This window comes from Chrysoperla carnea, chromosome 2 (assembly GCF_905475395.1).
Source record: "Chrysoperla carnea chromosome 2, inChrCarn1.1, whole genome shotgun sequence".
Classification (NCBI taxonomy): Eukaryota; Metazoa; Arthropoda; class Insecta; order Neuroptera; family Chrysopidae; genus Chrysoperla; species Chrysoperla carnea.
In genome coordinates this window covers 19,847,573-19,863,079 of record NC_058338.1, presented here as the reverse complement: position 1 = coordinate 19,863,079, position 15,507 = coordinate 19,847,573, and the positions used below count along the sequence as shown (strand labels likewise).

Here is a 15,507-nt window from a genome sequence, read left to right as displayed (position 1 = left end):
AATCAAGATTTTGGTGCATTTATTTTGAAGTGGATATATACAGTGTCCCAAAAGTAGTGAAATACGAATTACGTCTTCATTAATTGTTACCTAGTATTACAGACACTGAAATTATAATAAGCAAAGTTCCAAGAAATAAGATTTACTACCATTTTACCATCAGAACAGAAGAGATATTAATATTTATAAAGAAATTTGTTTCATAGTTCTAGAATACATTATTTAAATTTTTTTCGAATATATTTAACTTGTGAAAAACAATTCAATAATTTCGAAATTTTAGAGTTCTAAACGTAAATTTCTTTGTAATTATTAAACTCAACGGGGAAAAAAGGTCGTGTAGTAAATTGTAGTAAATTTTATTTCCTCCAATTTTGGTGATTACAAAGTTTTAATTTTCCAGTGTTTCTAGTATTATTGAGAAATTTTTAATTAAAAACGATAATTAATTAAACCCCAATTTGTAAACGTCAGAGATCAAAAAAAGGCTATAAATATAACGGTAGAAAATCTTAAGCTTTCTAAATAGCACAATGGCACTTTGAACCTTGGAAAATTTACAGCATCAAATCTTGAAGTTTGTCACAAATCTTTAGTTAGGAATCGTATTTACAAATTAATTTCAAAGAAGTTTTTTTTATCAATTCGTTTATTTTAAAATGGATAAAATACATAACTTGTATTTAAAAAAAAGTTCATCACATTACTTAACTAAACCTAATTTCTTAGCTTCTACTTCATAAATTAATAATCTCCACATTTTCACCACAAATACTTCAGCCTCTTCATCCAATACCATTTGCACGTCGTCTAATATACCCTGAGGTTGTGATCCTGCTAATACTTTTGAACATATAAAATCAACTAAGGTCGGTTCAGGTTCGCCAATATATTCAATAATTTTTTTATTGATCCATGGTCGTATCCGTTTCTCCATTAAATTACTATCGATTACTGACCAATCTAATTGGAATGCAAATAACGCATTCTTTTCTGTTGGTATCTTATCAATTAATGCTTTTATATGTTTACGTTTTTCATCTTGTACTTTAGAATTATTTTCCTCGCCACCTTTTTTCTCATTTTTATCTTTCTTTGTTTTTTTATCTTCATTATAATCTGAAAATAAACACCATTTTTTAAATTTCATAGTTAAATAGAAAACAAGGTTTAAATTAATTTTTTTATATTTCCGTTCGACGTTCCAAAACTCAATAGTTGAAAGTATTCGACAACGATAATTAACAAAGCCCTATCCCATTAATCAAACATCTGGTCCAAAAGCTACAAAAATTTTGTATGTAAATATGTAATATGTATGGAGGTTTTATCACCCTTTATGCAGGCCCTCTAGAGGTGTAATCATCAGAGATTTTGTTATGAAGGTGGTAGTTCAAACGACACTGTTCTGTCAAGAGTCCTACCACCGTTTTCAACAGTGATCTAGTTTCAGGCGAACACAGTCGAATGGCCTAGTTGTAATTATACACAGTTTGGCTTGTAAATGGGGGTTAAAAATTGGTGGAAAATATTTAAAATAAAAGGCAGAATCTATTATAATATTTGTAAAAACTTCGAATAATAACTAAACTCACCCAAAGGAACTAATTTTCGTTTTTTCGAATTTACAAGATTTGAATCATCATCATCGTCTGTATTAAATACTTCTTTTAAGTCAACTTTCTTCTTTTTGTCTTTAATTGCGTTCTGGTTTGGTGAAAATGTTATTGGTTTCGTAAGCATTTTCTCTCCAGCTGATGCAGATATTGCTCCATGTGAGTTTATAAAAGTAGAAACAGGTGTTGTTTGAGCGTCCATTGAATTATCATTTAATGAAGATATTGCTGACATCCGCGTGTCTTCATCCGGTGGATGGTGCTAAAAAATCATTCAATCAATTTATCATAATTTCCAAATTAAATTTTCGTTAAAAGAGGTGAAGCACAAGGCAAGAAAGAAGGGGCAATGAAGATAAAATGTTTTCCTTCTCTCTTGCACACATTATTATGCTAGGCTCTATAGCGTCTGTCTATATCCATTCGCATTTTGTGGACGCCTCTCTTGGAAGTAATTTTCTAAAAATTTACATAACTGTTACGTAAAGCAAAATAAAATTTTACGAGACACAAGAGCTAGACTAAAATAAAGTTATCAAACATGTCATTGTATCAAGACTGGTGGAAAACTTGTATAAACGTCAAAAATATTTACATTTGATTCGGATTTTATTGGTTTAACAGGTTCAGGAGTATGCCCGCCGTCATCGAAATGTTGATTATCCATATCGGAATCACTTTCAATAGGTTCTGCTTCAACTGCCGCCAATTCTTGTGCAGCTTGTTCCAGTACATATCTATTATAATACAAAAACGTATTATTTATCGTTTATTAATTTTCTATTTCTACATATAACTTTCATTTTACCTTTCTCGTTCTTGTTTATCCCTTTGACGATCTCTTTCACGGTCAGCTTCCCTTTGAGCTTCTCTTTGCCTAGCTAACTGTCGTTGTAATTCACGTTCTCTCTCCCTTTCACGCTGTTTACTTTGTTCTAAATTAACGTCGATTAATAATTTTGGTTTATATAATTCTTCACGTTCTTTTCGCACCTTAAAACAATAAAATTTGAAACTAAGACAAAAAAAAAAAAATATACAGTAAGTCTATATTGATACCTTTTCAAATTCAGCAGTAGGATCTTCATACGAACTAGAGAATATTTTGTTCTTTAACTCTTCTAATTCGTCCTTTTCTTTTTGCCTATCACGTGTGTCTGCTTCGGCCTCTTTTACACGATCAGCCAACCTACGCTGTAATTCACGCCCTCTGTAAAAAGATAAATAAAATAGTTATCTAATCAAATTTTTCAATTTCAATATGACCTAAAGTTAATAAACAATATCAGCCTAAAAGAAATTCATTTAAAAGAATTATTATCATAAATCCAAAATCCATATTTATGACTATCTATAATTAACGCAAAGAAAATGAAAAGTCTTGTAGTTGCCAATTTATTAAAAGCTTTCCTCATTCAAGAAAATTAGTGTTAATTATGTAATAATTTTTTTAAATGATTTTAAATTTCGCATCAATTTTTCTTAGAAGTATTTGTAATAAAATAAAAACTACATTTACATATTTAAACGGATTATTTTGTTAAGTATTTCAACATAATTCGTTATTTATTGAAATATCTCACTTACTGAAAATAAATTGAAAGTCAGATTACTTTTAGTGCTGGTTAATAAGTAAAGCTCTAACATGTACTGAATCATCAATTATGATTTGCCTCTAATATAACTTGTCTGTAGAAGGCATCACTGTTTCTAGGAGATTCAATTTATATTATTTATTTACGAAAGGCACTCAGAGTATCTATAGATTTGGGTGCTCAAGATTCTTAGTCTAAGATACGTATATAAAACGACCTTCATCGATCGAGTAACCGGACGAAATCTGTTTTTTACGAATTATGATATGTTAACGAATGTAAAAATGGGTTGCCTAATGAAATCCTGTCAAGGATACTTTTAATTAATTGTATAAAAGGTTATTTTTTTCAATACCTTCAACGATGGAGTATTCAAAAAAATTTGACACCAATTAAAAGTCCGAAGTCTATAGAATATGCAAACGTAGAGTTGCCTACATTTTTCTTGTCAAGGCTATAGGATTGCTTAATTTATAAAGGTGATTAAAAAATGGTACCTTCACCGATCAAGTAACCAAATAAATTATATATCAAAATAAAGATACGAATACGATGGTATATGATTGCCTTGAAAAACTTGTCAGAAATTAGGGTTGTCAAGCGTTGAAGTTTGAAAATTTTAGACGGTTGGAAGTGAGTGTGGAAGAGAGCCTCTATTCCATCCAACGCGATAGACTTTCAATTTAATTTCCAGTAAACAAATTTGCCAATTCTAAAATAAAATTCAGAACGTACAATTATCAAAATAAAATAATATACTTCTAACAAAAATTTAATACATGGCACAGAAAATTTTGTAATTATTTTTAATTAAAAACTATTTTAAGAAAAAAACATTAATTAAAAAAATTTGTTATCTGTCATATGAATGTGTGGTTGTAGTTCTCACCAAAAAAGAACAGATGTGAATCCATCTCATGCGTATTGAGAGTTAATCGCCCATTCAAAAAGATGGTCAGACGTAATAATCATATTGAATAATGACAGAAGTGGTTTGAAGCCTGTAGCATAGTTATAACACATATGGATGCATTTTCAGAGCATATTTTATATTATAATATAATATTGTATGTAAAACCTCGCAATAATATTTTATCATACACAGAACAATAGTTTTAAAAAGAAAAATTATCATATCTTAATCGGCCTTAATGTTAAAACAATAACAATTCATCGTATAAACTAATTCTACAAATATTTACTCAAATCATCAATTATTTTTCTGATATATTTAAAATTTAAAAATTCAATACATTGTAATTCAGGCATTTCAATTCTCTCAAATTTAACTGTTACGATGTATGTTGACTGAATTGATTAAGTTCAATAAATTGTTACACCTTGCACTATAAAACCTCAGACGTATGAGCATCTTATATATTATTTCTCTAGTTTTTCTTTCACTCCGCCAGATCTTCCTTATTCCTTTATAAAATTTCATTATTTACCCCTCAATTCTCAAAGCTTACCATGCTGGCTAATGAAGAAAACTAGACCCACGATCTAAAAAAGTACCGCACCGATTTGGTTATTAAGAAATAATTTAGTTCAGTATGTAATTTTTACATCATATCTGTAATAAAATTGCCCAAACACAGTAAAAAGAAAGTAAATTACTCTTAATATTTTTTAAAACTTATACGTTATTTCTTTAGCCTGTTTTAGTCATGGATACAGGCTGTACCGTACAGCATTGCGGAATTACGCACGAGTCGGCTACTATTTTAAAAATAAGGGGTTATTAGAACCACGATGCCAAATGTGACAACAACAAAATGCCAATAAAGCAGGCATAAAATGTCATATTGTTGACAAATAAGTTTCAAAAAATGTAATGCGGTTAAATAATATGTATCTCGTCACAAAAACTTAATATATGGTATATTCAATTGATATTTGGTATTCCAGAGAGCGATTATCATAGTTCCTCTCTTACTTAAGCTCATACAAATATCTCTGCCTTCTATATAGAGTATTTATACTCTGTACTCTATTTATACAATTCCAACAAATGAGGTGTAACAGAAAAATTGACATGACAACAATATCAATATGGAAGGCGTTAGCCACTATTTTGTTATGATTATTTAATTCAACTGGCCTGTACACCCAAACTATAAATTCAAATTCTTACACTAAAGTTATGTGTGATAAAATGAAGCAGCATCGATTTTCTTACTTTTTAAGCGCTCGAAAGTAAAAAAAAATACAAAACCATCAAGTAGGAATACCTGACCAATGCATAAATTGAATAAACATTAATTTTTAATTTCTGAATAAATGAAATTTCAATATTCTCTAATTATTAAGAATTCTAAATTAAGAAATACATCAGAAAATATAATTTCAAAAATATAAAATTTCCTAAAAAAAATATAAATAAATAAAATAAAAACATACAAAAGTGCATACTCACTCTAGTTTTTGATTGGTTAATATTTTATCAGATAGGTGTGAACGGACCTATTCATGTAGTAATAAGCAAATTTTTTATATAAACAAAAAAAATAAAGACTATTCCAAAATTTAAAAAGAATGCCATTTGAAAAGCATTATTACACTTTTTCTTTCACATTAATCTTCGAAAATTTTACAAAGGAATAGCCTTCAAAAACAGACAAATGATAAATGAATATAATTATTATGAATTGGAACAAATTACACACGCCTTATAACAACTAAAGTTGTCTTATGAGGTTTTTTTTTTGAAAAATTGAATATACTTACGACACGAATAAACAACGATTTGCTTCAAATAACAGGTTCTACCACCATTATTTTTCATTTTTATAAGAATTAATTTCATTGCATTATTTGGTTTCTTTTTGACAGAACTTTTTATCATTTTCGTATATTAAGGAAAGTCGGCATTCTATTCTAATGCTATATAATATCCGCCGTATAGAGGATATACGGCGGTGTATACCTTTGGTTTGATCTGACATCTTTAGCGTTAGAGGTGGATTAAAAAATTTTGCGCCAGTAGACAATTTCAAAAATTAGCGACCCCCGCCTCCCTCATTTCAGTTCTTTGTTTCTTGGAATGTTTAAAATCGCGTTGGTTATTTAGGGCAGTTCTCCGACACGAGCTATTGTTGTTAAATAAGAATGTAGATGGATGTATTCATAAAAAAAACCATTTTTCTAAATAACCAGAATCGCCTCTTTTGAAGCGCAACCACAAGTCTGTCTGTAATTACTAGATATACTGTCACTCTGAATGTTTTCTGCTCAGATAATGAAGAAGTAAGTATGCCTTCGGTAGATTTATCTGCTGTGAGCTTTCTCTTCCGTATTCTCTTTGTGTCGTTTTTATATCCTTTCGCTATTGAGAATTCTAAAAAATTGAGAATATAACGAAACTAGTTCATAATGAAGTATATTCCCTGAAAATTTTAAAGGATTTCGAGTTGATAGAAAAAAGTTCTGAATCTGATTATGACTATTTTTCAAAAATCAATCGGCTTTAGGTGGCCATAACTTAACGAAATAGAAGCAATCAAGTAAAAAGCGGATAGATTTCTTCAGAGTATACCTAAACAAAAAATATCAGCTTTTTATCAACCCTCTATTTCGAAAGCTGTAGATATAGCAGCATTTTAAAAATAGGCAAAATTTCTCTGAAAAAATGGTTTAGTTAGTAGGTCGCTGTGAAGCCAGACTTGAGTGTAAGCAAATGACCAGGGTTTCGAGAGGAAAATGGCGTCTCAAACAAGTCTCTAAATAATTTAAAAAAAGAAGATATAAATTTTTTGAAAATGACTGAATTGACTCTTTTCAATATTTAAAAAATTTTCCGACACATCCATTTGCATGAATCGGGCTCAAAAATTCAGGATCATCTTTTATTCTAATGAACGCACACTTTTGCCTAAAAGTAATGGATCTGCATATATATATATTTTAGGAAAAATTCCTCTCGTTTTTTTAATGATGGATGTACGACTGTGTGCGGAGAGTAATAAAATAATAATGGTAGAACGCATTTGAATGAAACACAAATCGGTATATTTTTTACAAGAATAATAAATAAAATTAAGAAAAGAAAAAAGTGAAACATCTTACCAATTGTCGGCATAGTTCTAATATGTTCTGACATTCTAGAAAAATGATTAATCATATTAAACAAATTCAGAATTTCTCTGAATTTATCCTGTATTCTGCATTAGTGTAGACAATAAATAAAATAATTTACAAAATTAAAACCCCATTACTGGTATTTTGCTTTTACAATGAACGATTTTCAAATATTTATCGCCTAGTTTAACAATAATTAATGAATTTATACATAGTAAAAGTAATTAATTGTACATTTTATAAAACAAAAAATGTTTAATTAAAAAAATGTTTTACACTAATGCAGGAGGCTAAAATGTACACTTTTGTTTTTAAAATTTATTAGACCCAAATAAATATATAATATATATAAAAAAATAAATAAATAAACAAATCGTCTAGTATTAGTACACCTAAAATCAATTCTTAATTAAAAATACTAACTTGTAATATTTTGCATCATCTCTTTCGTCGTCGTAATCTTCTAAAAATTCTTTTAAACGTTTTGCATCTCTTTCACGCTCTTCTTCTTTTAAACGTTCTTTTTCACGTTCCTTATCATATTCTTTAGCTTTTCGCCTTTCTCGAGTTTCCCATGTTCTAGAAAAATAAACGCATATATAAATAGGTCGCAGAAAAGGTGATTCACCGAATAATATGTTACAAATTAAATTCGTCACAAAATTCGTGTCTTAAAAATATAATTGAATTTACCAAAAATTATTCACAGCAATTTACAAACGCAACCCTTGACTAGTTGTAATCATAAAAATAGTTTAATTACTTGATATAATCTGAATGCTGAGAGTTTATGTAGTTATTTAGAAGTCGAAATGGATGAAATTATCACATTGATAAACAAATTGATGCTGAAAATTATCATTAATGCAACAAAAAATGTAAATATTATAAAACAAAAACGAATACTAAATGTTCGAAATATTAATTCAATAAATTATAAAGTTAAATATCGTCATATCATGATAATAAATTCAGTAGCCTTTGACCAAAAAGATAGGCCCAAACAAGCAGAATTAGCGGTAGTAAATTTATGATTTAAGTAAATTTTAATATCGAAACTCACCGTAATCTTTCTTGATAGGCCGCTTCTTTTTCTCTCGCTCGTCTATCAGCTTTCTTTTTTTCTTTAGCCTCTTCCTCCATTTCTTTTTCTTTTAAAACTTCTTTAGTACTTTTTGTCTTATCTCTTTCCGTATCCCTTTCTCTATCTCTATCTCTTTCGCGATCTCGATCACGATCCCTTTCTCTTTCCCGTTCTCTTTCTCTGTCACGTTCTCGTTGTTCCCTTTCACGTTCTCTTTCTCTTTCACGCTCTCGCTCCCTTTCACGTTCCTTTTCTCTTTCTCTTTCACGTTCACGTTCCCTGTCTCGAGACCTATAAATGAAATGACATTTATATAACAATCGAATCAAAAATACTTTTTTACAAGTGAACAATTACCTCGACCGGGATCTTTTTCTACTTTTACTGTCTTCTCTATCCCTGTCTAAGCTATCTCTATCACGGTCACGATCTCTCTCTCTTGAATCATCACCACCGCGATCTTTTTCTCTTTGCCTCCTGGATACTTCTTTTTCTTGTTCTTGTTTCTATAAAAAAAAACTTACTATGTGATTTTATCAAATATACCATTAAAAATAACCAACTTACCTTCATAATTTCTCGAAATTTACCAATTTCTCTTGTAATTAAATCTCGTTTACCTTCTTCAATATCAGCTTCATCGAGTATTTTTTTCCTTTTTTCTAATTGTTCTTCTAAAACAAGGTTAAAATTACTAATAAACCTATTTTTTGGGGAGTAAAAACTATCCCCGTGTAGATAAAAAATTATAAGGCAATTACAAGTAATACAATTTGGGTTAAAAATAAATATATTACGAGAGTTAGAAGTAGAAGAGATCTTGTCCAAAGAATAATAATAATTGCAGGATTTTTCTTTTGCAGGGCTGCAGTATCCAAGTTGAAAGTAACATATACATTTCTATTTATTTCGAATTTTAAAAAATCGAACACAAATGTTGATGTAAACATTGTAAACACACCAGTAGTTAGTATCCAATGGTTAAGTGTCCCTAACACTCCCATTTCCTATGAAATCTCGAACCTACCTTGTAAATGGGCTTCATAATTATTCATTTCTTCTTTGTATTCTTGTACAATGGCATTTATGCGTTCAATTGCTTTTTTGTCATCCTCTCGCATTTCATCATCTAAATAATTATCATCTTCAGCAGTTGTTTGTTCATCCTGTAATGGTGAACTTTCTCCAATTTCTCCTTGTAATTTTTTTCGCCTCTCCGCTAAATTGATAAATTAGTTAGTTGTTAAATAAGTGTAAAAAATTAATAATTAATTGTTATTACTTTTATATTCGTCTAATACAGTTTTAGTTTTAGCATCGACTTTTGCAACAAGTCGTTTTTCTCCAATCATTCGATCATGAAGTAAACGAACAGCACGTAATCCAGCTTCTGGACCAGCTAATTCACAAAAACCAAAAGCTTGTACACGTTTCCAACTAAGAACAGGCCCACAAGCTGCTAATATTTGTCTTACCATAGCATCTGGAGCTTTTTCGGTGATGTTTCCTGCAAAATTATAAAATTTTTAAATAAATTAATCTATAATATTACTTTTATATTTTCAGCACGGGTATTCTGTAAATAGTTAGAGAGGATATGTGTGTGGGGGGGAGGGGGTGGGGTTAATATTTAAAAAATACCTTACCAATAAATACTGTCACTGGTGGCCCTTCAGTAGGTTTTGCAACAGGTTGTTGAGGTGCCGGTGCTCTAGCTTGAGTTGCTTGGGTAGGATTTTGTTGTCGAAAATTTCTCAGCTGTGGTGGCGCTTGTACTGTAACCGGCATCATCTAAATAATATGCAAACAAATTTTTAGTTATTTCAAAATATATATCAATTTATTTTTGTTTTCCATACGTGCTGAATTGGCATTACTGGTTGAAGCAGCGTTGGTGGTGGACCAGTAATTGGTACATAAGTCATCGGAGGCGGGACCGGAACACCCGGAATAAGTGAAGGCCTGCCCGGATAAGACATGATACTGTAAAATTCAAGTTTTATTATCTAAATAAGGATTCTATTTAGAAAAAAACTGAATAAAATAAATAATTTTTATGAGATATCAACAATTTTAGAAGGATTTTATCACAGGATAGAAGTTCATGTTCTTCTCACTCGGATTAGTGCTAATAATTGAAATTTTCGGGACTGGTTTTAAACAGACAAGTACAGCCAGCAACTTTCATGGAGTTGGGTTGCAAGTAGTTATCTACTAGCATTACAGCTACTATATGAGTACTGCGTAAGCCCGGCTTTGGAAATGACTTTATTATTTAAAAAAAATCAAAAATGTTTATAATATCTTTTAAAAAACGTATAACAATAGAATCTCGATAAGTTAAAACTCAAGAGATTTTATTCAAATTAAGGTGCGCATTTCTGTGGGCTGTATTATGCAAATTACCTTAATGCCGAAAAATTCAGATTCGCATATGGAAGAAACTTGATTAATAGTTTGAACGGTCAAAGACAAAATATGACACCAATAGTTTAAGTTTATATGAGCGAGTTCAAGAACTCATGGCTCAGCCGAATTTATTAATTCACTTTTCACCTATTATTATTCATTTTCGATGGCATTTTTCCATTTTGCCGAAAGTAGATCTTGCTGGTATAAACAGAATTTTTGTTTGTCTATTTTAAATAATATACGCACTTAATCCGTCCTCGTATAAAAGCATAATTTAATCCAATCAATTTGAAACAGTTTAATTTTATTTCTGATTAACCATCTGTACATGATATATAGACATCTGAGAAATCGATTTATTCAGAAGTCTACACCTATATATCGAAACAAACAAATTTTTATCGAAAATAAAACGTTAAAACAATTATACGCAATCTAATTTAAAAAAAGTTAGTATTAAATATCATAAGATTTGAAAAATTGTAAAAATGTTTAAATCGTTGACATTTTATATAAAACTAAAAAAACTACTTTATTCAATATACATTACACAATTATTTTTGAATAAAACAAAATTATTTACTTACATTTTTTAAATTACCTAATTACACAAATTTATTGTACATATTAATAATTACCACTTTGAAAATATATTATTCACTTCAATTAAATATGTTACACGATAGCACTCTCTCACAAATATTCAGATAACACTGCCATATTTTTTTGTAATAAGCATGCCATATTGGTTAGAAAGTGTTACCAAATCGTACAAATTTCAAAATTCCCTATATTCAATTCACTAATCTCAATAAAGTTGGATAGAAAACTTCTATTGGTATCTTATAAAATAAAATTATGTATCTAGGCTTTAAAATAATGTCTGAAAAAAAACTTCTCTGGAAGCCCCTCAGTTTATGACTTTATACCGCATTCGTCATATTCATAGAATTTTTAAATGCAAAATTTGGGAGATCGGTCTCATTTCAAAATAATTTCAGCCTTTCTCATACTTTTCAAAATATTGATATAAAAACATTATTACTTCTACAATGTTTTAAAGAATTAAATCCTAACTTAAACCACACTATGAAATGTGACCAAATAAGAAAATCATCAAAGAAAAATGCGATTAAACATACACCAACATACAAAATTTGTAAATGTGGTCGATATGACGTCATTAAATATCGAGCATTAATTTTTGAAGTTAATATGAAGTTTAAAATTTTAAGTAAACAACCACTATTTCTATTACGTTCCCAGAATACTAGTTACATTATTAAGTAATTACGTTACGTTTACGTGATTACGTTCTCTAAATACGGTAGCGTTGATTAAGCTGTCAATTCTAGTCGAAACAATGACGTCATATGTGATACTCTATCCAGGGGCTATTCAGATCAATGATAATCATTATCAATTTTTATCAATAAGGTTTTATTTATTTTTTATTAAAAGACAAAGTAAAGGAAATTATATATTTTTTCAATATTATTATAAATTTATAAGTTTTACATAAAATTCATTAGTTTTATATATTTAATTCAATCTGATAAATATGAATAAAAAACCAGAAGCATACGAGTTAAAAAATGTGATTGATAATGCAAAAGAACCACTAGTTTTTAAAAATATTATTAATTTTTTTAATAATTGGACAATGAATTTATGGAGGAGTGAATTTAAGGATTTACAATTACCTTTTCGAAAAGGATACAATTCAATATGCAAGGTATAAACATTCAGTAATTATTTATTGTCCCATGAACTTGTTATCAATTTTGGGTGCCAAAATCAAATTTGCACCATCAAAAATATTCTAGACTAAAAAAGGCTAACTTTTTTACTTAAAGGCAATCCGTTCCAACTCAACCCAATTTGGGGGTGTATCGTGTATGACCTAACGCGACCTGCGTGAGCAAGGTTTGGCCTTTTTTGGCTTCTCATATTCGGCTACCAAATGATTAATTCGAATGGTTTTATGTTAAGAATAGCTCCCTAAAAAATAAATCCAATAAATTTTCTATATTTTAGTGTGGAAAGAACCATCCCCAATGGGAACGATTTACAGAAACAGTATATTTAACATTTGATGAATTTTTAAAATTATCGGATAATATTTGTAATTATTGGTATTATTTTGACTATAAACGTATGGTCGAATGGTTTTCAACGTCTTCGAATATTATGAAGGTTACATATTATATAATTCGATGTAGTAATAAACAAACATAAAATTTTTGAATTTGATTTAAGTTTTTAGAATATAAGTTGGTCAGATTTTGGGTATGCTGATGTCACCGGATTAGAGAGTACTATTTGGATTGGTAGCAAAGGTGCACATACACCTTGTCATATTGATACTTATGAGAATAATTTAGTACTACAAGTATTTGGTGAAAAAAAATGGATATTATTTCCACCAAACACAGATTTAAAACCTACAAGAATACCATATGAAGAATCCAGTATTTATAGCAAAATTAATTTTTTTCATCCAGATATGAATGATTTAATTGGTAAGTTTCATCTTACGACGTTTGGGTAAACTACAGAAATAAACAAATAATTTTTTTTATGATTTTAGGATTAAAAGGTGGACGTGAAGTTTTATTAAAACCTGGTGATGTGTTGTTTGTGCCACAAGGATGGTGGCATTATGTAGAAAATGTTTCTAATGTTGCAATCAGTATTAATGTTTGGATTCCAACGGTATTAAAACAAAAATTTATGAATGCATTCGTTTTGGACGCTTACAATTCCCACAAAACAAATCTTTTTCCCCATATGCACTTATAATTTTAATTTTTATTACTGAAAACTTAAAAGTCTTTTGAGAAAATTGAATTTTTTTTTATTTTTATTTTATTTAAATAAATTATTAAAATTTCGCTTGATAAATTTAAAAGCGAGTAACGCCCAAAACGAATACATACTATATTTATAGTAATAATATTCATTCAAGATAGTTTTTTTCTCTAAATAAAAGTATTTAAAAACAAGTGAAAACAAACAATTAACTGAGTTAATTGTTGAAATACCATGCATAAATAGTGTGGATTACTCTATCATATTGTACATACATATACAACTTTATATAATACATAATATACAATTTACGCCTAATTTGTGTCCTCACGGGCAAACAGTGATATTTACGAAAAAATGTTTCAAACAAAAGTTGTTTATTTTTTGATAAGGAAGATTTTTTACATTTCAACTTTTGTTCTATCTCTAACGGTTTACAAGATGGGTCCTACAGACCCCAAATTATTCGAATAATTTTCTCTATTTCTGTTTTTTAATTTACTCTCTTTGTAACGACATCCGAATTACCTTCATATTCTAAATATATTTGTAACTTTCGAGGTAAATAATTAATTGTAATAAAATTTTGATTTCAGACTCAAGAAAAGGAAACTCATCTACACGAATCAATCGTACAATTACTAGTTGCTCAATTGACCAAAAGTTTACCAGATACATGTAACAAATTATTAATAAATCCAAATAATGAAGATATTTTTTTACAACCATTAACAATATTATATGAACAAATCAAATATTGCCTTAATAATTCATGTAAACAACAAAATATTGCCACTGCCACTGTTGTTGTTAATAAATCAAATAATGAATCAAAAAGCAATAATAGCATTATTGAATTGACAAACAATAATATAGATATTATCATTAAATCATATCCAAAATTTATACAACAATTACAATTTATTAATGGTATTGATATTTATAATACATTAAATAAAACAATTTTTAATAAATTCAATAATGATGTTGATCAAAGTAAATGTGATTACAATGAAATTATGTCAATTTGTACGGATATTAATTTTACAGAAAAATTTATTAATGCTGTATGTCATACAGATGTCATACAATTAATATCAAGTAAATTAATTAATGAACTGTAAATTAACATTTTTACAGGAAAATAACTAAAACATATCATTTTGAAAAGCGATAAAAATAGTCAGCATCGGATTAAGTCTTGGTGAGGCCTAGGGCTTAAACGGAAAACACCATTGTACAAAAATTCAAGAAATAACACAATTTATAATTTTCCTAATCAATTTATATTTTGTCTGCAATGACTCTTTGATATTGTTTTTTAAAACTCAAAATATTAACTCTCATTTTATTATTACTGTGATCCCTTAGCTCATAAAGACGGCACTTTCGGTTGTATGCAAACAAGTATGTAGCTTTCATCCCATACGTCTAAAAGGATGTTTTTGACAAGAATTTATAGTGTTTGTACAAATGTTACAGCATTGTTGAATATTGAACTTGATTGGGGTGACAGATGAGAAAGTATAATATTAAACGTGTATACTTAGAATGTGCTTTATTTCACATAGAACCGTATTTTTTCCAAAAAACATTGCTAAGAAGTTTTAACGTTGTTTAAATCTTCTATTTTTTACTACTATTGTTTAAAAATCCAGTTTTACATAAACTATTTTTGTACATTCATAGACATTTTTCATATAATAATTTACAATGTAAAAATTCAATATTCTATTTTATTACAATTTTCTATCATAAAACAAAATAAAAACAGGGTGTATATTTAAATTGACATGTTTATCCGGAAATAAAAGTGTTTATACATTAATTAATATCTTGAAATTTTCTTAGTTTTTCTTTGTTGTAAATTTGATATTTGATACAAATTTAAAAAATAGTTAGTGTCATCAGG

The 15,507-nt window shown here is 28.7% G+C and overlaps 2 protein-coding genes across 4 annotated transcripts; one reads left to right on the top strand and one right to left on the bottom strand.

Annotated features, from left to right (window-relative positions):
• Positions 1–661: 661 nt before the first annotated feature.
• LOC123292009 (RNA-binding protein 25-like) lies at positions 662–11,521 on the bottom strand. Of its 3 annotated transcripts, none has more exons than XM_044872509.1 (14): positions 11,372–11,521; positions 10,232–10,334; positions 10,019–10,163; positions 9,655–9,879; positions 9,400–9,591; positions 8,940–9,046; positions 8,730–8,878; positions 8,352–8,663; positions 7,712–7,867; positions 2,676–2,826; positions 2,425–2,609; positions 2,212–2,353; positions 1,596–1,878; positions 662–1,119 (listed from the first exon to the last, which is right to left on the bottom strand). In XM_044872509.1, coding segments are annotated over exons 1-14 (2,568 nt in total). In that variant the 5' UTR covers positions 11,374–11,521; the 3' UTR covers positions 662–703. The 3 variants fall into 3 exon arrangements, with proteins under 3 accessions (XP_044728444.1, XP_044728442.1, XP_044728443.1); XM_044872507.1 differs by having other exon boundaries at positions 663–1,119; positions 10,232–10,355; XM_044872508.1 differs by having other exon boundaries at positions 663–1,119; positions 8,940–9,043; positions 10,232–10,355.
• Positions 11,522–12,337: 816 nt separating this feature from the next.
• On the top strand, positions 12,338–14,455 carry LOC123293616 (HSPB1-associated protein 1; the record flags this gene model as incomplete). The annotated part of the gene is made up of 5 exons (XM_044874495.1): positions 12,338–12,519; positions 12,822–12,980; positions 13,051–13,306; positions 13,375–13,499; positions 14,192–14,455. Coding segments are annotated over exons 1-5 (978 nt in total), but the record flags the coding sequence as incomplete, so codon positions are not given.
• Positions 14,456–15,507: the final 1,052 nt, after the last annotated feature.

Bases quoted from the DNA above. Each gene is read 5' to 3' on its own strand.
- LOC123292009 (XM_044872507.1), bottom strand. From the start codon at position 10,351: ATGTCTTATCCGGGCAGGCCTTCACTTATTCCGGGTGTTCCGGTCCCG. The intron at 8,879-8,939 runs GTAAGTTGGTTA...TTTTTTTTATAG, and splicing joins AATTTCGAGAAATTATGAAG to AAACAAGAACAAGAAAAAGA. The intron at 8,664-8,729 runs GTAATTGTTCAC...TTTCATTTATAG, and splicing joins AGAAAAAGATCCCGGTCGAG to GTCTCGAGACAGGGAACGTG.